Source organism: Lampetra fluviatilis, chromosome 23, assembly GCF_964198595.1.
Source record: "Lampetra fluviatilis chromosome 23, kcLamFluv1.1, whole genome shotgun sequence".
Taxonomy (NCBI): domain Eukaryota; kingdom Metazoa; phylum Chordata; class Hyperoartia; order Petromyzontiformes; family Petromyzontidae; genus Lampetra; species Lampetra fluviatilis.
The window spans coordinates 7,712,509-7,736,778 of NC_136297.1; the positions used below are offsets into that span (position 1 = coordinate 7,712,509).

The 24,270-nt window shown below is 50.3% G+C and overlaps 1 protein-coding gene across 1 annotated transcript; it reads right to left on the reverse strand.

The window, feature by feature from the left end:
• Nucleotides 1–3,488: 3,488 nt before the first annotated feature.
• LOC144940903 (uncharacterized) lies at nt 3,489–21,348 on the reverse strand. Its single transcript, XM_078867402.1, has 11 exons — nt 21,101–21,348; nt 19,962–20,016; nt 17,527–17,622; nt 15,376–15,454; nt 13,527–13,641; nt 12,904–13,088; nt 10,315–10,469; nt 8,303–8,465; nt 7,246–7,404; nt 4,691–4,858; nt 3,489–4,518 (listed from the first exon to the last, which is right to left on the reverse strand). The coding sequence occupies exons 1-11, from the start codon at nt 21,105–21,107 to the stop codon at nt 4,351–4,353; spliced, it is 1,350 nt and encodes a 449-aa protein (XP_078723528.1). The 5' UTR covers nt 21,108–21,348; the 3' UTR covers nt 3,489–4,350.
• Between the last annotated feature and the right edge of the window lie 2,922 nt (nt 21,349–24,270).

The window sequence follows — 24,270 nt, forward strand, 5'->3', positions numbered from 1 at the left end:
CAATGAAATAAATGAACATTGAACTTTACTTTACCTGTAGTAAGGAGAGTTGATGGCTTGAGTGGAAGGTGGTGAGGAGGAGGTGGTAAAACCTTTTGTCTGGGCAAGCGTCATGCACGCTGGCCATACGCGTCTCAGCCGTACAGGTTCTTTCAAGTCGCGATTGCCAGTTCGACCTCCGAATTTCGTTCGATTTCCGGGGCAAAAAAGTGTTCGGAAATATCGTTCGAACACCGATTTGTTCGAGTTCTGGTGCGTTCGATCTCCGAGGTTCTACTGTATATAATATAGGTGACATTTTGGCCAATGCCCGCCATTCATCATTGCACAGGCACTGTCTCGTGGATTATCCAACATTTCACATTATGTATTTACAGTTTAAGCTCCGTAGTGTTTTTTATGCATGCCATGTCTATTGTTATTTGTGCACGTGCACAACTGCAAACGCAGCAGCGTCACCAAAAAAATCTTAGAAGCGTGGAAGAGTAGGCCAACTACCATCTAAGAAAAAATATATATGCATGCTAATTACACATCATTCCGAGCAACGACCCTTCTTCATAGTAAAGATGACTGTAACTGAAAACTTGGGGGGGAGAGGGGGAGATAATTGAACCGGGAGGGAGCTTCGGAGTCTTGGTCCTTGAACTGAGGGGTCAGCACCCCCCCCCCAGACTCCTTTTGAGACGATGCCTCTTGGACTGATCGAAGTGACAATTCAGGAAATTTCAGCTGTCGTATTGACACCAAAGGGAACCATTGAAATCTTGTTAGGTAAGGTTAGGGTCCAAAGTCAATTACGACCTCATAATATAACACAGGAGTATAAACTTGATTTAGCAGCTCTAAACTCTTTTCACCGTTGTAAGAATGTGTTCATGACGAATATTCTTGGAGCAAATTCATTCATCCATCGTGCGAATCAGTCCAAGGGACTCATCACCATAGCTTTTTCCCACATTCTCATGACGGGATTGGTCACATTCCAGGCGATTCTACCCTACGGCCATAAACGACAAAGTAACATTAAATAGTTGTTTTCAAACGTCCATTCATGACGAGGGTTGTTCTCCTATAACGCATGTAATTGGAGAACACAGTGCTAGCGCATGGATATAACGCGATGAATGTATTAGGGAAGACATTTTTTTATAACGCGGATGAGAATTGGATATAACACGATCGAGTGAGCAGAACTACGATGCGCAAGCAGGAATAATCGGTTTTACGGCTGCCTCGGCATAGCATCAACCAAGGTGGGATGCTGCTGGATCCTCCACACGCGCCTCCGTCTTTGCTCATCCTGCATACCCATCGCAGGTATTATCCCGAACCGTGCTTTTCCCTATGTTATTTATTATAACGTGATGTTTTCCAGTACCCCGTGTTATTCAGGAACTACTACCGCGTTAGAAGGAGAACAGGCTGTATCTCAGTCAGCAGACATGGCCGCCATGGTGTCTAATTCTCTGCAGTGTCTCAAATCCCGACGATTTTTTTGTAAACGAAGAGGAAACCCCATCACGACAGAATGCACACACACGGGTTGGAGACTGGAAAATTGAACATGAAGACACCGAGAAGACCACGGCTCACGGCCATTATCACGCGTCGCATGTGCACACGTCATGTTATCGCCACTGTGCACGGTTTAGGCACAGGCTGAGGGCGGAGTGCGTTAAATACTCCGGTTTACGTCAGGGGATGCGTTCCTGAACGGTGCGACGACGAATATCGAAACGATTTACAGGGTGGGCGGTGGAGGCGAAGGCTGAGAGGCGGCGGGTAACGAGAAAGGACGGACGATGCTGTCGGCAACGTTGAGTGTGGGGTTGAGGCAACGCAAATCGGGTCGTGATATTAATACATTGACGACGTATTTGCGAAACGACGTACAAGTGGGGAGACGTACATCGGGGTATTGCTGTACGTACATGCAAGGCGGCGATCACATGGCGTGTACAGGACACAGTGATGGAATTTGTGCCTTTCTGCTGCTGTGTGAGCAGCAGCACACCTTTTGGGTGATGTTAAAAACGTAAACGAAACTTTTTATATAAGTAAGACCTACTGAGCTAAACAGCTCTTTTTCAGAAGCGACCTGGCCACAAATGATAGCTCAACAAAGTGGCTCATCATGCGGAAATGTATAGCAGCCAAATACTCATAACACGTGATTCTAAATGTGGATGGAAAAGCCGGAGGACCCAGAGAAGAAGCGATGCGACCACGGAGAGAACATGCAGTCTCCAAATATACAGGCATCAGAGTCGGGATCGAACCCATGACCTGCTGCATACCAGGTGAGGTAGCTAACATCTCGCCACCGCGGCGAGATGTTAAATCTAGACCTCAAGTGCCCCCCCCCTCCCCCACTTGAGGCCACCTAAAATGCCTGCAAGTCAATTATACGGGCAGGTTAAGCAAACCAAATATTTACTTCAGAGGCCTTGGCTCAACAGACCTGGGGTGGTAATTAACGCAAGGCAATGACGTCCCAAGAACCAAATATGAACCTCCTCGTCGGTGGCATCCTGCAGTGGAAATATAGAATTAGTTCAACAAAAGGGGGGATAAATTCATTGTCAAACGCTTGTTTTGCTCAACACGGCATTTTCCAGGAAGGTAACCCGCGCCGCGCGTTAGGCGAGGCCTGAGCTACGTTCTTCCGCACCTCCATCTGCCGCCCACAACGTACGCCAGCGGCCGCCATGACAAGACCTTCTAAGCACTCTCCAGGTTCAACACCTGACACGCTTCTTTAGATATCCTACAGGATCGGGCGCATTCCAGGTGACGTGGGTCCCATAGGCAAAAGGAGTATCGGCCTCTGTTCAAAATAAAAGCTGGAAGGGGCTCATCCAATAAAAAAACAATAATTCCAGACTGTGGTGGGGCCAAGTCTGTCCGCAGGAAGACCGGAGTGTCGAGCACGGATGGACATTGATGTGCGCTTCAGAGAGGAACATGTAGAATCGAATACCTGCTCATGTTTATCCACGTCTTGAGTTTATCGTGGCGTGGGTGTGTATCTCTTTAGGGAGGGGGGGTATGCCTTTCCACCCACGTGTGTAAGTAAACACAGCATAGCAGTGCAGGTTGGGTTAGTATAAAAAAACAATTCCGGAGAGGAAACAATTGCAGATTAACAGAGGTAGAAACAGAAGACATGAAGGAGAAAAAAACAGCCACTATCGTTTCAAGTCCAACGTCATTCACGCGGTATGAACAGAAACTCCGTACTCTGATTACACTGACCGTATTGTTTTATTGTTTAATTTGACGGGGGGGGGGGGGGGGGGAAGATTCCGTTCTTCGTTTACGCCACTCGATTACGAAAGAATCCTGAACTCATTTGCAGTTTTGATTTCGTGAAAAAAATACTCTTTGTAATTAAAACCACAGCAAAACCCTAAAAATACGTACGTGAAACAATGAAATCGATCTTTTTTTAAAGCACTTTTTTACACAGAGTGCCATGGGAAAATGGTGACATTTTAACGAGGCCCTCGACGCTTTTATAAACAACGACGTTACAGTGAACGTAGGCTTTCGTGAAGCAATATTTCGATTTACAATTGATAATTATAATAAGACCCGAGACTGGAGGACATTTTCAAACCGTTCGATGATGCTGGTTGTAACTGCCAGTAGAAACGTCATACTGCCCAATGTTTCGGTGCTGTGGACCGCCCGCCAACACACGTTTGTTCACGCAACAAATGTATTTATTTGGCTGTGTTCGGGCAGATCAGGGTGTAACGACACAATATTTGACTCGCGTAATTGGACCCCTAAAAATCAATGTTGGATAAAAAATGAACGACGAATGTTAGATGCTCATCTTCAACTCATATATTTTATCCAGCCTGTTTGCTCAAGCCGGAGAGCTAACGTCTCACAATTCTAGTTCAAATCCTAGTTGGGGGTGACCGAGGTGTGTGTTTATGGCCATTTGCCCACCAGGAAAAAGTTCCCCACCCCATAGAGGCTGGTGACAAAATGGCTTCTGTGGTAGTATGACGGACCATCATTCCTCTGGGGGCCAATAAAATTAGTACCACTTTTATGGGGAAGTCAACAATGGTTGTCCTCCGGAAAGACTACCCAGTAAACATGCAACGTTTAGCCAACATTGGCATCCGGTTGGAACTATTGGACCAACGTTCCACGTTAAACGGGTAACCCTCGCCATGGTAACTCAGAATTTGCCACGACCGGCTGAGGGCAGTAAACAAGAGATAAAGCACCATCGGCAAAAAGCTCATTCGAGCTGGAAATCAATAACTTTTATTTTTTCCCCTTCAAAGGTCACAACCCTAGCCAGCAGAGTTGGTGGGGGGGGGGGTGCTAAGAAGAGAGCACCACGCTGCGCCGCGTGGGGCTGGGGCTGGCGCCGAGGCGGCCGCGCCGCACTGTGCCCGAGCGATCCAGGCTGGCGCGCGTCACCTCCAGCTCGTAGTCGAGGCCCAGGGACCGCACTCGCTCCTGGCGCAGCACCTTCTCCCGTCCTGCCAGCTGCGCACGGCCGGCAACAACGTTGAGGAGCATGAGAAGGGGAGAGGTCCGCGCGTGCGGGGGAAGATGGCGACTGCCCCTCCGATGGGCGCGGGTGGCTACGTACGGTGCGAAAGAAGTTCAACATGCGTATGTGTGTACGACGGAAACGTCGTTTCTATTATCTGCTTGCCTTGTTCTGCAGATCGGCTATGTGCTCCACCAGCAGCGCCTTGTCGTTCCTCAGCTGGACGCTGGCTTCGTGCGCGCTGGCGTGGCGCGCCTCCAGCTCCGTGGCTCGGCTGCGTGCGGCCGCAACGCTCAGCTCCTTGCGGCTGAGCTCCTGCTCCAGGCGATGAACCTGCAACGGCCCCACGGTTGGAAACGCGTCGGGTGTCCGGGGCATCGTCAAACAAATTACGGATCGATTTTTTTCCACAGCCATGTCGGGGCTGTGCTGAGCCAGGCCATCGCGGCTCAGGAGATGCCAGGGTGTTTTTCCACTGCACAAGGCGAGTTGTGCCGTGCCGTGCCAAGCCGTGCCGCGCCACTGACGTCATGAGCGACAAACGAGTAGAGATGAGTGCAAGATGACACGGCGACGCTGCATCCTCACGGTGTACTTACTGCTGTTGCACACGATGATCGAATCATAACACCCTGTCCCTGGCTCCACTTGGCCCCGAGCCAGATTCAGACAATCTTGTGGTGCTGGCTAGGATGTGCCAGTGGAAAAGGGATGTGAATGTCATTGGACTCGAGGCATTGGGGAACCCGCAGCCCTACGGGCTGTATAATTACACAGGGCCCGTCGCCACACGAGGCCTTGCACTTAGAACGACCCGCGAACGACACTTATCTGTCACTGTAAGCATCTTTTTTTGCAGCAGCACTAATCGAGTACTGGAAGGGGAATATTTGTTTACGTGGCTACACCGAGTTCCTAATTTTAGCACGCTTCGTCACTTCTGCTTCTGTAAGGTCCCAAATAATAACAGCAACAACAACAACACACCTTTCAACCAACATACCATTCTTATCGGATCATCTTAACGAGAGTTATGATGACCCCCATGTCACAGACAGACGGACCGACATACTTAAGGAATTATTTTGGTTGTTAGGCCTTAAAGAGAGAGAGAAATAAAAAAGACTAAAAACTCAGTGCTGGTAATCTCCTAACACCAGCCAACAGACTGGTGCTTGAGAAAAGCCTGACAAAGTACGGCGTGTGCGGTCATGTTTGAAGAAGAGAAGTGCGTTGGAGGGGCAGAAGGCGGGGGGGGGCTGTGTTAAGAAACGGGACACGGCACAGCAAACGCGCAGCACCTGCACGCCAACAATAGAGAGAGGTAACAATAGAGTGGCGCGTTCACGCACCTGTGCAACATTTGTCCTGAAGCGTTCGGGTTTCACATTGGAAACGAATGGGCCAATTGGCGTGCATTGTAATGGACTCACACACGGCATATGTAGGTTGTGTGAAATCAATGGCGGTAAATCGTACGTAACTCATTAACTCACTGCGGTAATTGGACAAAACTAACCGCGGTATTCCATCGGAGAAACATTTATTCCGCTCCTCAACAAACTTCGTTGTTTGCCAAGGCTGTTGAGGTGCAGGAAAAGTTTACTGGGTGGGGGTGGGGTGGGGGGGGACCAGTGCTCTTAATTGAGGGGGGGGGGGTGTGCTCCCAAAGCCATGAAGGCCGATGACCACTGGACTAACGGCCACGTGTCGTGCCGGACGCAGAAGCGCAGGAAGACTTGTCCTGAGCACGACGCCGCTTCGCTCGCGCGGCGAGGGGGCCACCTCGTCTCTCTCTCCAGCCAACGCGAGTTGACTTTGGATTTGCCCTCGTTAATCCCAGACGCCGACTTGACAGGGACGACCACGTGGACGAGTCGCGGGGGTCGGAGGGGGGGGGCAACTCGAGAAGTTTCTCGAGTTTTGTGGCTCGTGGAAACGTGGCATTTAAACGGTCAACAACAACAACAAAGTAACATATTCGGTAACTAAAACTATGGCCTTAAAAGAAAGAATATATAACGGGCGACATTTTGGACAATGACCCCTCGTAGCGTGGAAAGGCAGTGGCAGTGTTATTGACGAGACGGCGTTTTCGTGATGTTGATTGTGCTTGTGCACCGCCGCCAACTCAGCAGCAACATCACCACCACCACCAAATAATTAGTTTTATTTAAATTTAATAATTATTCGTTACTGTGCACGAGGGGTTGCTCGTCTACGGTTTAAAGCCCTGAGCTCGTGGCGGGACGGGGGGGGAGCCTTTACCCATAGGGCAACCGCTGTTGATTTCTCCACGATGCGGTATCTGCTATTAACAACTCCCAAAAGCGAAGAAGGTCTCCGAGTTGACCCACAGTCAGGCCTTGAACTCGCGACCCTTCCTATTGCGAGCCCTAATGCGCTTCTATCGCGACATGAAACCCTAAAGGAATTTCCGCTCCGATGATTTTATGAACATCTCGCGTGCCTAATGTGTACAAATCCAGCGTAACTTCCCCCCCCACCACCCACCAAAATAAATATACAAGTCAGGGTTTCGAATAAAAAAAAACTCGTTTAACGTCAAAACGAGTTCAGTCACAAGACACGCACATAATTTACAAAGCTGCGTAATTAAAATAAACTGCGAAGATTCGATTGTGGGACCGGCGCAAAACGATGCGCCCGTGTAAACAGGCGTCACGTTCACAGCGTGGTCACGTCAACCGCGCCAGAACCTGCTGGAGTGCTTCGAGCGTCCTCTTGCGTTCCTCCTCGAGCAGCTGGCGCAAGCGGAGGTTCTCGCTGTGCCCAGAGCGCTCCGACTCCTGCAGCGAGAGGAGCCGCGAGGCGCTCGACGACAGCCGGCTGGCGCCCTCGTCCCGTAGAGAGCACTCCTGGGGTCGCGCGCAAAGCGAAACAGGGTCTGTCTGACTGTCTGTCGGTGGGTAGTTATGAAAACTACTGGAGGACAGAGCAATCCAGGATCAGAATCGTTATTTATACTGGAGGAATCCGATGAGCTATGAAGCTCTTTTTTCACGCAGATGTCCAGTAGGTTGCACGGGGTCAGAAACTTACAACAACAAACAATGAAAAAACACAAAGGGAGTGCAAAGTGAGGAAACATAAGCAAATTACGAAAACTAATTAAAATAAAATGTAATTTTTTATTTTACCAGGTAGAGCCCACGGAGCTATTTAGCTCTTTTTCAGAAGCGACCTGACAATTACATAGCTCAAGGAATTGGCTTATCATCACGTGTAAATGTATAGCAGGAGCCAAATACTCTACACGCACGTTCATTCTAAATGTGGAGGCAAAAACCAGAGGACCTGTAAAAAAATCCAAACGACCACGGGGAGAGAAACACGCAAACTCCACATATACAGGTGTCAGGGTCGGGATCGAACCCACGACCTCCTGCATACCAGGCGAAGGAGCTAACATCTTGTCACCACTGGCAAGATTTCGATTTAAAGCTTTTGTGACTGCAGGGATTCATCTAAAACAATAGAAATAAAACATAATAAAATAATATTTTATTTTATTATGTTTTATTTTTATTTTTGTATTATTTACCTTCTACGTGACTTTACCGAAAGAACCAAGAAGATGAAACACTGGCAAGATGTTAATAGGTGGTGGGGGGGGGGGGGTCTCGGCATGACGTACAAGAGCACCGCGTGCTGTGGGGGTCATGACAAGGTCAACGTTGAATAAACGTTACATGGGGGGGTGGGGGGGGGTGTTAAACACAAAAAGAAAACGAGCTAGCGATGCGATCTCCTCACCAGCTCCAGGCAGCGGCTGAGCTCCAGCGTCTGGGCGCGCAGCGCAGCGTTGTCGCGCGCGAGGGCGGCGCAGTCCTCCGTGACCTTGGCTCGGAGCAGGCGCTCCTGCTCGCCGGAGAGCTCCCGCTCACGCAGCTGCTGCCTCAGCGTCCGCGACTCCTCCCTGGCGCGCGCCCCCCCCCCCCACCACCACCACCACGTGAGCAACGTGAAGAGACGGACGAGTAAAATAGCCCCCACCCCCCCCCAATCGTCGCCAATGCTCAGTTACCGGTGTCGAGGCGGCTGCTGTCCAGAGATATCTCTTGACTCTTTGGTTCATTCGGTAAAGTGACGTATAAAGAGAAAATAATAAGTTAAATACTAGCATACGACGTTTCGATTGCAACACAAGCAATCATCATCAGGTATAAATGAAATAGAAACACAAATCTAGTATGCTTAGAAATGTAATGTAATACAACAGAGTCGGATAACATAACAGTCAACATTGCTTGTGTTGCAATCGAAACGTCGTATGCTAGTATTTAATTTATTATTTTCTCTTTATACGTCACTTTACCGAAAGAACCAAAGAGTAATTCCTGCAGTCACGAAAGCTCCAAATTAAGTTTGATATCTCTTGAGTCTTAGCGGAGGAGTCAAAAGGACCGGTTTGTGTCGGTTGCGTAAATTATCGCGTCACTTTCGAGAATGCTTTTCACGCTTTAGGTTTTGACGACAAAAGAGAATCGGTGCCAGAAAGATGTGGCACTACCTGAGCATACTGTCACAAGGCTGATGAGAGTAGAAACAAATGACCAAATGTGCAGTGGACACCAACGAGCTATCTGCCCACGGATCGTGATGAAGATGATGATCTACGCTCAGTTCTCCCTTATTCCGGTGTTGTGAGATATCATTTTTCCTCCGAAATATCTTGGTTTGTTGTGCTTCAGAGGTGACAAACCCCTTCTCGGCATTGTCGACGGTCAATGCGGACTGAAATGTGCATACAGACACGGGCCAGGGGTGAGTTTCATATTTCAATACTTTAGGATTTTAGGATCATTTCCATTACGCACGAATACAAGTTTAAATGTCTTACGCCCGATAACAATACTGACGTCACCCGATGCTACTGTGACACCACGTATTGGGGGGGGAAACCCAGAAGTTATCATGTCAGCGGCTGAGCTACAGTGACTTGGGCGCGAAAGACCCAAAGAATATGAATTCCTGCAGTAACGAAAGCTTTAAATCAAGAATTATCATGTCAAATTTGATTAAACATTTTTTCATTAATCCAAAAAGCAGGAACATATCCCTAGCATGGGCGTGCTTCCTGTATCTCAACTCGGCAAACCCCACACATTACATGATATCTGCGTTTTGCACACAAATCGACATCGTATCTTTCAACAATTTAACTGCATTCGATTTCTGACCGCTGCGAGTCCATGCCCAGTGGAGTCGTACTCACCTCTGCCGATGGTGGCAAGCGGGCGGGCGAGGGAGCGAGCAAGCGGTAAAGACTAAAGACAAAGGTCCCCCGTATAGCTGTTAACAGACTCTCGAGGCAAGTGCTGTTTGCAAGTAGCGCCTATGAAGGCTGCAACAGTACCCGAGGGGGTGAGCGACCAGCACCACGCCTTTGTCTTCCCAGTGGCGATTTTTGCACACACTGCACCAGGTACTCGTTTGAGGCTGAGTCGACCCAGGGGTAGGCCCAGGACCGATTCAGATAATCATCGCCGATGTTTGTGGCCGTGAACCGGAATCAAACTCGGGTCTCTGTCGGGTTCTTAGCACAGCGTGCTAACCGCTACACTGGTACGTAAACATAAAGACAAACGTCCCCACCGTGTCGCTTACGTACCTCCGATGAGCACTGTTGACTAGGCACGGCGCGATAGAAGTTCAACATACGTACATGCATATGCAGACGGGTGGGGCAAGTGCTGTTAGCGGGGCACCTTCGAAGGCGGTGTGGCAGGAATCTAACTGGGGTCCCTGCCGGATTTGTGGCGCACCTGTATTCACGGGCGATCTGCTCCTGGAGCACCGCGCTACTGCTCAGAAAGTGCTCCTGGGCAGTGCCGAGCGTCGCTTGTGAACGCAGCAGCTGGGCCCGCCGCTCGCTCAGCTCGGCCTCCGTGGCTCGCTGCTGCTCGCCCCGCTGAGCCAGCTGCGGCGATCACGGCGACACAAACGCACGAGTTGATTAGGGTTGTTGTTCCAAAAAAAATGTTAAATCAGCAATACCCCGTCTTCTTGGTTCTTTCCGTAAAGTCACGTAGAAGGGAAATAATAAAATAATAAAAATCAAACGTAATAAAATACAATTCAGACGCTGTCTTTCCGACAGACCTGTTCATCACCTGAGGACGGCTGCTTGCGTTGTGGCCGAAACAATGTGAGAATTTTATTTTATTTAGTTTAAATTTTATTATTTCCCTTCTACGTGGCTGTACCGAAAGAACCAAGAAGATGAATCCCTGCAGTTACGAAAGCTTTAAATAGCAATACCCCGATTTACGTCTCCTCCCTTCTACATCGTTTTGCAAATACGTTGTCACTTTGTTAATGCCGCGACCTGATTTTCGTGTTGCCTCAACCCACACTGACGTCGCTGAGAGCATCATCCATCCTTTCTCATATCCGTCGCTTCTCGGCCGTCGCTTCCACCACCTACGCCTTTGATTTACGTCGTTTCGATATTCGTTGTTGCACCTTTCATAATGTTAATTTGTATTATCGATAACTGCATGGAAATGTATTGGCACAAAACAGTTGTCGATTCGCCATACATTGAGTAACTCTTCGAGCAATGAACTTCAAATGTTTTACTTTTTAAACTGAGAAACGGAGGAAGTTAGTTTTCGCTCTTGGGCACTTTGCACATTCACACCCTGTGAAGCCCTGCGACTGCCACCACTGCCGACGGTCATGGGCTGTGGTCGACTTTGTAACAGAGCTGCCCAGCTCAATGGGGCCCTGCCAGCTGATATAAAAGAGAGTCTGAAATCTCGAGGGCTTCCGTTCGATTCCATCTCCCAAAAGCACGACAGTTGAAACAATGGGGCATGTTTCTTAATTCAACCAATCCTGAGAATGCTTACCGGTTTACCGGTCATCACCCAACAAGCAGACAATTCGTGTTGTCTGCTTGAAATTACCCAGCGCGAAATAATATCTTCTATTTGTAAATCTGAAAGTGATCAAAGGAAACATTATAATACAAGTTTTCAATGCTGTATATGACAATTCGGTGAATTGAGAGTATGGCAAATCGTGACAAGACTATGAAGGACGTTTGAGAAGGCATCGTAATTCAGTGGGTTGGGACCAAAATCCATTCTTACCGTTTACAAACAATCACTTGACAGTTCACTCATTTAACCGCACAACGGCAATGACCAAAACGTAATCATTGTAAGTGTGACGTCTGCCGACCTCTGTTGTATCCCATTATTTTTTATATTTTAAGGTGCCCCATCTAAGTGTTGGTTCGCATTAAAAATAATTATTTAAAAATCTCAAAGTACGTACAGCATAACATTTATCTACGTGACAATCCCCCTTCTCAGCCCTGACTGCACACAATGCAGCCTTCCGTGTGGTGCCCCCTACTGACCGAGGTGCGACATTAACTTCGCATTCAGAGCAAGGGACATTCTACAAACTCAACTTTTTTATTTTACCAGGTAAGGCCCACTGAGCTATATATATTTCTTTCAGAAGAGACCTGGCCACAAATTATAGCTAAACGGAGTTGCTTATCATATGGAAAATTCTAGCAGCCAAATAATCTAAACGCATGTTGGTTATAAATGTGGAGGGCAAACCCGGAGGACCTGGAGAAAAATTCACTCAAAACCAGGAAGAGAGAACATGCAAACTCTAAATATACAAGCAGGCATCAGGGTCGGGATCAAACACATGACCTCCTGTATACCAGGCAAGGTAGTTAACATTTTGCCACCGTGGCATCCAATTGAGTATTTAAAATGTCCCACATTAGTGGAAATAGGTTGGGGTGGGAGTAATTTGCACACCACCTCTACACACGCATGGTGTGAGATTAACGCGGGGACTTCAGGGACCGTGGTGCCTAGGACCTTGTATTTTCACGTGATCTTCAAAAACTTTATACTGTACAGTAAATACACTACTTTGTAGTGTTTGAAACACAATACAGGGCTGGAGCACAATTAACAACAACAAAAACGAATTCACTCGTCAATAACCTAATGAGGAAAAAAATTAATCGACGACGTTTTGTGCGATGGCCCTTCTCGACAGCGCAGTGTTCCTCACTAATCTTCAGAGGGGGGGGGGCACTTTTGCCGATAAGATATCATCAGCGTGAGGGCCGTCACACATTTTAAACCGCTGAAGTTTGACAGCATGATGATCGGGGGGGGGGGGAGGTGTTATCACATTTGTGTATTGTTGGCGAGCCGCACGTCAGGGGGCCGCATTAAAGGCCACCAACGGGACCTCGCCAGTGGCTCACGGGCCTTGCAATGAAGAGCACTGCGACAGCGCATCAAAGGTGCAACGGGGCCCTGCGGTGGCAGCCGGCGGGCGGGCGGACGAGCATCATCCCCTTGACTTGCCTGAGTCTCCAGCATGCGGACGCTGTGCTCGGCGCTGCGCAGCGACGCCAGCGCGGCCTCCTGCTCCTGGCGGGCGCGTGACACCTCCGCCTCCTTGAAGGTCGCCTCGCGGTCCCCCAGCTCTCGCCGCTGCCGCTCGGCCACGAGCTCGGCCAGGAGTGCGCGCTTGTCGGCCGCTCGCGCGTCTACCGTGGCGAACACCGCAACGATCGCCGACAAACAACAATCGCAACTCCGTATCTGCGGGGAACCTTTTTTTGTTGTTGCCAGTATTAAAATTATGGGGGGAAAGATAAGGATAGGCTTTACCCTCTCTGGCAATAAAACAAGGTGTTAAGATGTTCAAACACCAAATAAACACCTATTGCAAGACATCAAGTCTGCATGAACGACACGAGCTTGTGGTAAAACGTGCAAACACACGTGATTTTTATGCCTATTTACGAGTTTCACATCGTTGAGAGAAAGCGTTCGAGATCGGTTTCATAGGGACCGAGCGTCTTCAGCGGGAGCGTGCGAGGAGGGTGCAGCACGGTGAGGTCATGGCGTCGTGGGGTTGTAGGGTCGTGGGGTTATGTGGGGTCATATGGGTCGTGGGATTATGTGGGGTCGGGTTACCATACCTTGTTCGGCTCGCAGCTGGTGGCTCAGCAGCTCGTTCTCGGAGCGCAGGGAGGAGACGCTCGCCTCCATCCGCCGCAGCTCCAGATGAATCCCCTGGGCCTCCACCTCCATTCCCTGACGGACGCGCATCACACGCAACATCTCAAATCATCGCCATCATCATCATCAGTCGGACACTGGTGGCTGAGTACACTCGCAAGCGAGCACTTATGATTGTAAGGTTTCGTGGATCACACACGTTCCTGAAACTTCGTGCATAACCGTGGGCGCCAAGGTCTCCCGGCTTGCCAGGGTACGATGACAGTACAGGTGGATTAATTTCCATCTGTATTCCATCTGTACGGGGATTGAGTCTTACCCACTCACTCACCCTTGCACACGTGGGTTTATTTCTGTGCAGTCTGTACTCTTCCCACACGTATAAGCACTCATTAATGGAGTTGATAAAACATGCCAACGTAGGATCACAGAGTTTTGGCAATTGTTGTGCTGGTTCTGGCTGCCCTCCCACTCCTCTATGGTTTCCTGCGTACATTACACTGGGATTTCGGAAGCAATTCATATCAATTATGCTGTATATAAAAACATATATTAATTTCAATGTATTATTACTAAGTATTCTAAAATAGCAGCTCACACAAGTATAAACAAATATTGGTCAAATACGTGGGCTGAGCTGGGTATCTTGCTTCAACAAGAAATATCCCTCGATTTTTATCAAATGAAAGATAAAGGGGAAGCCCTGCAACTTCTTTCTCACACCACTGCTGGTGGAAAGGCCTCGGCCTAGAGAGAGAGAGCTCACAAGATCTCTTCGCCGCTGGCCAGGCGCCTTGGAAGAGATGGGAGCGCCCACACTTTACCTCACCCCACGCGTGCGACCTGTCCCGGTTGACTAACCGCGGTGGACACAACAACAAAAAGTGTCTCCCGGACGACGAACGGCGTTGTGTGCACTGCGGCGGCGTGTAATCAAACTCAGAGAGTTCCTGTCGAGTGACATCATCCTACGCAGGTCACTCAAGGGTCATTGACGTGCACAGGCATTGTCTTGAGAGTGCCCAAAGTAGACTAGTGCATATGTACGTGTCAATCCACTGCTGGATGAGAGCTTTTCTATGAAACATGCCATAATTGTTTTAGATGGGCGGACGATTGATAGCGATGGATGTTCACTGATGGATAGTCATGTAGATGATGGTGATGATGCAACGGCTGTGATATGAAGAATACAATGATTACAATTCGGCTTCATAAAGTATCTCGGCACAAATTGTATCCGGGCAAAACTTAAGCCACGTTTTCACTGGATATATGCCGGAAAGGGTTGTGGTATCCAATGGATGAGGCTGATTATGGAATGGCAGCCGAAGAATACAACAAAACTATAAAACTATATTTATATTACCAGCTAGGCCCATTGAGCTATATAGCTCTCTTTCAGAAGCGACCTGGTTATCACAAATGAAAGGTCAATGTAGTGGCTTATCATGTGCAAATTTCGAGCAGCCAAATGCTCTTCAACGCACATCGATTCTAAATGTGTAGGGGTAAAAGCAGAGGGCACGGAGAAAAATCCACGCGACCACGGGGAGAACATGTAAACTCCAAATATACAGCAGGTGTCAGGGTCGGGATCGAACCCACGACCTCCATGTATACCAGGCGAGGTAGTTAACATCTCGCCACTGTGAGGATGACCATCGCGGAGGTGGAGGGGATGAGAACCGCACACCACTCTGTTTTCGCAGCGGTCGTCCTCTCGGACGAGTGAAGCAAATTGGTTGCGAGCGGCAAGGGAGGAGAGGGAAGGAGGAGCAGCAGGGCACAAGGAAGAGGTTTCCTCACCCGCATCTTGTGTAGCATTCGCTCCGCCTCGGACGTCATCTTGGGCTGCAGCTCCGAAGCCTTCTTGGCTTGCTCACGGGTTCCACCAGACGTCAAGGAGCCGACACGCCAACTTGATCACTCACTCGCTCGCCCGCTCGTTCACTCAGCCTCTCGCTCGCTCATTCACTCACCCTCTCGCTCGCTCATTCACTCACCCTCTCGCCTGCTCGTTCACTCACCCTCTCGCCCGCTCGTTCACTCACCCTCTCGCTCGCTCATTCATTCACCCTCTCGCCCGCTCATTCACTCACCCTCTCGCCCGCTCATTCATTCACCCTCTCGCCCGCTCATTCACTCACCCTCTCGCCCGCTCATTCACTCACCCTCTCGCTCGCTCATTCACTCACCCTCTCGCCCGCTCATTCACTCACCCTCTCACCCACTCATTCACTCACCCTCTCGCCCGCTCATTCACTCACCCCCTCGCTCGCTCATTCACTCACCCTCTCGCTCGCTCATTCACTCATCCTCTCGCCCACTCTTTCACTCACCCTCTCGCTCGCTCATTCACTCACCCTCTCGCCCACTCATTCACTCACCCTCTCGCTCGCTCATTCACTCACCCTCTCGCCCGCTCATTCACTCACCCTCTCGCTCGCTCATTCACTCACCCTCTCGCCTGCTTGCTCACTCACCATCGCTCTGATTCACTCACCCTCTCGCTTACTCGCTCGCACGCATGCTCACATATACGCTCACTCACTTGCAGTCACCCACCCGCCCCTACTGGACGTGTGAAAAAGAGCTTCATAGCCCATCGGATTCCTCCAGTATAAATAAAGATTCTGATTCACTTGCTCACTCGTCCACCCACTCGAACATTGCTCACCCATTCACCCACTTGCTCACTCAATTAATTTCTCACTTGTTCACTTGGCCGCATGCTCACATGCAGGCTCACTCACTCGCCTCGCAGCCACCCGCTCACTCAACCACTCGCTCACTTACTCGTCCACCCACCCGTCTACTTGCTCACTCATTCACCGGCGCACTCACCCACACGCTTACACACCTGCTCCCTCACGCACTGACCAGCGTGATGAAGTATGGTCAAAATAACGCCCACCACCCAAAGAGTGTGGGAGGCCCTCATCCAGCAGTGGATTGACAAAGGGTGTGTAAATGTACATGTGACTTAGGTCACAATAAGCACGTCAGGACGGTGATATCAATTAAAGGCTCTGTTGGACGTAAACTGAGAATTCCCTTTCTCTAAACTACCTGCATGTACGTAAATACTGTAAGTAAAACAAATGCACACAGATTATGAATTGTACTTCTATTGTTACATCTGTTGTGTGCATTATATCAGCACAATTCTCCAATTTGGCGTTTTCAAAGCGCGAACTCTGAACACAATATACGACCTTCACAGCCACAACGTAAACTCTGTTGCTTAACAACAGCTTATTTGCCAATGCACGCAGGTGAACATTTTGAACGCGTGTCCCTATTTTCGAGACGTACAACTCCACGGTGTTGTCACATGCCGTGTAAAGTATGCAACCCACTGTTTTACACAGTTGACGATGAGTAGAGATCGGTGGAAAGGCGACTCAAAGGAGGTGGAAACGGATGGAACGAGTTCATTTTAAAAGGAAATATCTGGTCGAGAATAAAGTAATATAAACAAGTAACAAAAAAATTTGATTGGGAATTCGTTTCCAGTAAAAACAAAAAGAAGAGTTTTTGGGAATACGTGGCAGGGTAGTTCAATACTCGGAATATTGAGATCCTAGGTTTCAATTTGAGTTCCTGCCGTCCGCGTGATCTTACGTGCAGTGAGTTTACGGTCTAAGCCCAGTCAGAAATGATGCCGGAAAGAAAAAGAAGAATCTCACTTAGTTTGGAAAAATTCCAACAACAACAAAAATAGTTGAACCCCTTTAGTTTGGCACAATTCCAGCCCTGAAAATAAAGCCACAAAAGAAGTGATGTGGGGGGTGGAAGGGAGGGAGGGAGGGGTGCGGCAAGTGAATAAATTCAGGAGCTCAGTCCTGGACAGCTCCAGCTATTCAGAGAGAGGCACCCCGACCCCGGGCTGCTGCTCAGTCGAACATTTCCCACGACGCCTTGACGGCCTTCGATGGCTCACAACGACGGGGATATAGGAAGTCCGTCTCCATCTCCAGCAGGTAGACTTGCTCCTGCAGGTTCCCGATGTACTCCGTCTCGATCCCCGCCAGCGAATCAGCGGCCACCTTGCTGTTGCCAGGCAGACGCACGAAACACGAGCATGGCCCACAACACGCGTTCCCCAGGAGACGTCACTTGAGGCTTGCAGACACTGGGGCGGTGCTGACTACACTTGAAACAACAGGACACACACACACACGCACGGCTCCCCCTGCCTCTGTCTTTTAGCTGCAGCAATTTAACGGAGGCGCGCACGCACACACACACGGCTCCCTGCCTCTTGCCTGTCAGCTCTCTGTGCCTCTGTCTTGGAGCTGCAGTACTTTAACGGAGACACACACACGTGCTGTCTGCATCTGTCTGTTAGCTGCGGAACTTTAAACTGAGAAACACACTGCTGTTTGCCCGTTAGCTGCAGTGTTAAAGAGACACAATGCGGTCTGCCTGTTGGCTGTATCACTACAGAGACACAGACACCGCTGTCTGCCTCTTAACTACACCATTACTGACAGATACACACAATGCTGACTGCCTGTTGGCTACAGCAACCACCGAGACCACGTACACTCCTGTCTGCCTGTCATCTCCAGTGATGTCCTGGGACACATCTCCTGATGGCTCGTGCTGCAGATTGGATTCTGCATCGCCTATGACGAGGGAGAGAGGGCCGCGGGGTGAGGAGTTCTGTAGTAAATATGAAACTTTATGCAGGGCGATCCATTTAGAGATACCCCACCGATTTGCTGCAGTTTCCCCCCCACCCCACTTCGCTTCAATCTGGACGGGTGATTGAATGTGGTGAGAGCGATTCTGGCTTCGTACCTTACAGAGCAGCACAGAAGGAAGATGACGGGTGGTATAGCGTGCGTTAGGATAGCGTTCATATACAGTATGTATTGAGTGTTGAGATTGTGCGTGGAAAATCTAGAGGCTTGGGCCAACTTGGTTTACCGGGTAGAGTTGTTTCTCGATTATTGTTATTTCTATTAACTATGATCGATGAGCAGTTGTTTCTATGAATGGCTCGCCCTGCAGACTCGACGTTTCGTGTGGATGGCTCGCGAATAAACGGGAGCACACACGTATTCGACAAAATATTTACATCGGACACAAAAGACGTTGTAAAAGAAATAACGCGCGTGACAAAAAAGATTGAGAGTCACCAAGGCAATCGACTCACACACACAAAGATCCCCCGTGTAGCCTGAACAGTCTGTTGGGGGCAAGTCCTGTTGGGGCAAGCGAGCACCCGGCACACGAGTGGGGGTGGGTGGCCAGCAGCACCACGCCCGGCCGCCTTTGTCTCCCCAGTGGCGGTGTTTACTACACACCGCACCAGGCTACTACATTGTGAGGCTGAGTCGACCGACCTCGGGGAGGACCGATTCAGATCATCGTCATTTATCATCCAGCCCGTTCATTCGAAATTCTAGATTTGAAGCTTTCGTGACTGCAAGGATTCGGTAAAGTCACGTAGGTACCTACGTGACCTTACCGAAAAAAACTAAGAATAAGAATATCATTCTTAATTATCCACAGGCCCGTTCATTTCCCTGGGCACATGTCTTCGTGTGCTGCGATGCTCACGTTGTCAATCGAATACGGCGCAGATACAGCGGATTATAAGACGTTGCACTTTTGTTTGTTGCATTTTTTAAAGCAAAAAAGTTTGGGGATGGGTGTTTGGGTGCGAGACAAGATCTGTGTAAGACGTTTTTGGATGATCCGGAGAATGTGAACTTGATAGTTTCAACTCGCCTGCTGCGATAAGAGTGCACACGTTTAGAAAAAAAACTGAAGACGCATCTTAAAAAAACACAAGTCGGGATGTACTCGACATGAGAACGCCGTGGCACTAAGGCGTGCACCTTAGCGACACGCAGTATATAGGGTATCGTTGTTTACGTGGAAACAAACAATACAAACAAGCCACGGTGAACATCAGTGGCGAAAAGATGCCTGCATCGGTCTTGTATGTATGTTGAACGTCTTTCGCGCCGTACGTAGCAAACCTTTGCTAATCGGAGGTGAAACCCCCACCCCCTCCCCACTGTTTAAATCTAGCTTAATGATTACAGTTTGAGTTAGTTTTTATCTATTTATTACACGGATGACTCAGTTTATCCAGTTGCCGGGCGATTTTACAAGGGAGAGGGAATCCGTGGTTGCTACTTGGAGAAACAAAAATACCCCCCCCCCCCAAAAAAAACCCCCATCGATGTTGCAGAGACAGAGCACAGGAATTGTTCATGAATATCACGACGACGAGACATCTCACGGTATTATCACTTTGACTGTCGGAGAAGAAGAAGAAGCACAACGCGTGCATTGAAACCGACTTGCGTACGAGTTACCTCGTGTTTTTTTTGTAAACTTTGAACGCACCGCATGCGTTTTGAGGACTGTACCTGAAAGTCGGAGCGAGGCTGACTTTCGTTGCTTGACTCTTGGCAGCTTTACTCCCTGATCACAAGGCACATTGGCGCGTTCACACACCGCAACAAACACTGTGCGTAACAGGCGCTATAGGCTGCGAGACCACGCGGTGGACAGCGTCTATGCCCCCCCCTCAACCCACGGGCAAAACCGCCGCCGGTCCGCATTGACCAACAGGGTGAAGTATGGTCACATAACCACCCAACCCCTCTATAACCCACATCCTCGTCATCCAGCAGCGGAGAGACAATGGAGGTTCCACGCACAGTCTGCTGTACCACACACGCGCGCACATTGTACTTTGCAATGCACTTTACGCAGTGGTCAAAGACAAAAAGGACCCCCCCCCCGTGTCGCCTTTAATAGACTGCTGGGGCCAGTGCCGTCAGCGAGCTCCGGCGAAGGCTGTGGCGGCATGCGAGAGGGGTGGCCAGCTTGTACGCCAGGCCGCCTTTGTCTCCCCAGGGCTGATATGTACACACCGCAGCAGGCACACATTTCGCCACTGTTGTTGTTGTTGTTGGTCGTGCAGTGGTATCGAACTCGGAACGTCGGCCTTGTAACTCAAGTGTTGCTCATCGCCGCGGGACCGCATTCCAGCCCCCCAAAAAAGACAGATTCCCCCGTATCGCCTTGACAGACGGCACACTTTTACCCCGTAGGAAGATTTAAAAAACACAAGTTGGGAGGACGTCTTATCATTAATCCGGTAAACGTGTGTTGGGGTGGGAGAGGTAATTTAGCAGTCGCATGTTTTGGGTGCCGCGTTTCACTTCGCGGAGCCGTCTTACAATCCGAAGAATCTGGTAGACAGTACAATTTGCTTTAAACGATGAACATGAATCAGACTCCCTCGCTCGACTCCGACCACACAAGCGGCAGTGGAGCGCAGTGATTGTGCGTGTGGATATGAGCCGATAGATTACGCACGGTTATGCTCCGTAAACTTACACGTGTGTGCGTGTGTATATATGTGTGTATATGTGTGTGTGTAACGCGGCTAAAACTACAACACATCTTTCTAGTCCAACATCAGAGCGCCAGTTACCCGTTCGGTGATGGGAGAAGTTTAAGTAGCGCTTTGCACGAATGAGAAATCACGCATCCTTACCCGACATTGCGACGACGACGATGATAATGTTGGTCGCGTTGAAGATTGCAAAAGCACAGAGTCAGCCGTGACGTTTGATGGTGAGCGCGTGTGATTTGTGTGTGCGCGTGTGTGATTTGTGTGTACACACGGGGGTGGGGGTGGCGTCATAGAAGCTGCTTTGTTGGAATACAACGCATCGAGTCTGAAAACACAGTGCCGATGACTTCCAAGTGAACGGATTTCGCCACCACGCGAACCAACAGGGAAATTACTTTGGCGTCTCTTCGATGCAATTGTGACTTTTGGACTGTGTGCGGTTCAGCTCGCGTCGTGTGATGCTGCCACCCCACGTGGGCCACGCTGGATGCCTTTGTATGTGTAATAAAAGACTTGACCACGATCTCTGGCTCAGTGTCCTTTATTCGGTCCGTACTGCGTTCCCACACGGCTGTCTCTCTTATTCTCTCTGTGCTGGTTCCGATGTCACTCCAGTCCACATCAGCAGCCCCGCTGCTGTTCTTGTCGCTCTTGCAGCCCCACAGCAGCTCTGCTGCTGTACTCTCACACAGCTCCCTTGGCTGTTCCTGCTGCAGCTCTGACAGCCTCGTGCTGTCTCGCCTTCTCGTTGCTCCTGCGACTCTTGGCAGCCACCTCGCTGCCCCTCACACACAGCCTTACTGCCTATCTCTGTCTGCAGCTTTACACCTCCCAGTAGCTCCCTACTGTTCCCAGGGTTGGCTCCCGCTTCTGACGGTGCCCCCTCGGCTCGTACGCCCGCGTGGCCCCACACCTTTCCATTCACACCCCGACTGCCTTCTCCTTCCGGTTTACGCGCTTAAGGACCCCCTACCTTTCACCCACGTCACCTGGCTCCGCCTCCTCGTGACGTCACATCCGGAAGGTCGCTTTCGCCCGCATTACACCACCCTCCCCCATAGAAAAAACCCAGCCGACCTCGGCTGAACAACACCAAAGCGTAATGCGGTGAACCGACCTTCCCCCTTAAAGGACACTAAGCATGCAATATAACAACAAGAACAACACACAAGTAACATCGACGAACGTACGGAAGCATGCGATAAATACGACGGCAAGAACAAGACAATAACAACATACAATCAACGAAACGTAAGCGATTTGGAACGAGTGCGGGTCGCCGGCCCGTCCCGGACGGTCGGCGGCCCACTTGTAGAACGGGGACGCGAAGGAACACGAGAAATGACAGGGGGTAATTCCCCTGCTGCGATTGGAAGTCCACCGACATCTCGTGTCCCTGACGAATCAGTCTTGGTCGTATTCCGCGAATGCGCCTGCAGCGGGGTCGGAAGGGTCGCCGGGCCTGAAGGTACCGCAGCCCTGGCAGGCGCCCTCCGAACAGGCCCACTCCTCCCCCGCGGTGTCACGGTCGGCCTGTCTGGAACAGGTACGACAGGCGCTCCAGCAAGATCAATGGACGCAGGCGGGGAAGAGTCAGAGTCAGCAGCAACAGACCCCGGCAAGGCAACATTGGGAGATGACGCATCACGTAGGGGAGCAACATATGGTTTCAACCGCGACGTATGAACAAACCAACGGCGAGAACCAAACTGAACGCGCGCCGACTGTGGATTGGGAACCTCAATGAGGCGCACAGGACCATGCCAAGGTTTGTGCAATTTAGGAGAGGTCCCCGGCCGCACCTGCGGGCAATGGAGCCAGGCCAGGTCTCCCACCTTCCAGGGGCACTCTCCCTCAGACCGCCGAGCATACCGCTCGTTCCGGGCCTGGGCTTTGGCCGTAGCCACGCGGGCGTTTTCCCGCGCCTCCGTAACCCGGCGAACCGTGTCCTGAATGTATTCAGGGAGTGGTTTACGAGGTCCCTTCACCCCAGTACCCAATTGCACATCCACCGGAGGCACGTTTTCCCGACCATACATAAGGTAAAACGGCGAATACCCTGTAGCCGCATGGGGCGTCATCCTGTACGCCGAAAGCACTCCGGGGATGTGCAGATCCCAATCCGATTGCTGTTCACTCACAGTATGGCAAAGCATGGCAGACAATGTCCTGTTCAGCCGCTCAACCATACCATCCGTCTGCGGATGGTATGGAGATGTCCGTATCTTCTTAGTCCCAAGGCCTGCGCACACTTCAGCCAATAATTTAGAAGAGAAATTTCGGCCCTGGTCCGTGAGGAGTCTCTCCGGCGCCCCCTTGTCCATAATGTACCCAAACAAAAAGGCGTCGGTGATGGCCGCGGCCGACTGATCGGGCAACGGCCAGGCCATCGGCCAACGGGAGAGATACTCAACCCCTACCAGCAAATATTTATTTCCCCTCGCCGATGGTGGGAAGGGTCCCAATATGTCCAGTGCCACCAATTCATTGACTCGAGACACCTGAATCGACTGGAGAGGCGGCACGTAAGGATGTTTAGGCGGCTTACGCCGGGCGCATTCAGGGCACGCGCGCACGTGCCCTACGACATCTGTCGCCATGCCGTGCCAAAAATAATGACGTTGTAACGTCAACAAGGTCTTCTGCACCCCTAAATGCAATAGTGTGTCACAATGGAGAGTTCTAATCAACTCAAATCGCAAGGACGTTGGTACCACCACACGCCAGCTTTCCTGGAACCTTTCCTGCCACATAAGCAGACCATCTCGGAGAGCGGTTCGCGGCCCCACAGCCGAACTCGGACTTCCATTGTCCCTCATAGACCGCTTCCGCATGGACAACAACGACTCGTCCATCATCTGTTCCCGAATCCAGACAGACCGCGGCAGATTCAAAACCCCATCAGTCGGTCCCGGTTCCATCGGAGTATCCGACTTCCCGACGGCCAACGTAAGCGGCTGAGGGGGGTTCAGAATCGGCGAACACCTATGCGTCCCCGACGCACATTTACAAGGGGCGCGCCCTGGTAATCTAGAAAGTGCGTCAGCGTTCGTATGGCGCACTCCCTTCCGATGTTGAATTTGGAAGGAAAATTCCTGCAGCGTGTCCAACCAACGTGCCCACTGTCCCGATGGCTGGTCCATTTTAAGTGCATATTGCAAGGCCGCATGATCCGTACGCACAATAAAAGAACGACCGTAAAGGTACGGTCGAAATTGCCGTAGGAAAAAAACAACCGCCAAAAGTTCTCTACGAGTGACACAGTAGCGTGTTTCCGCAGGCGACAAGACTCGGCTACCATACGCCACGAC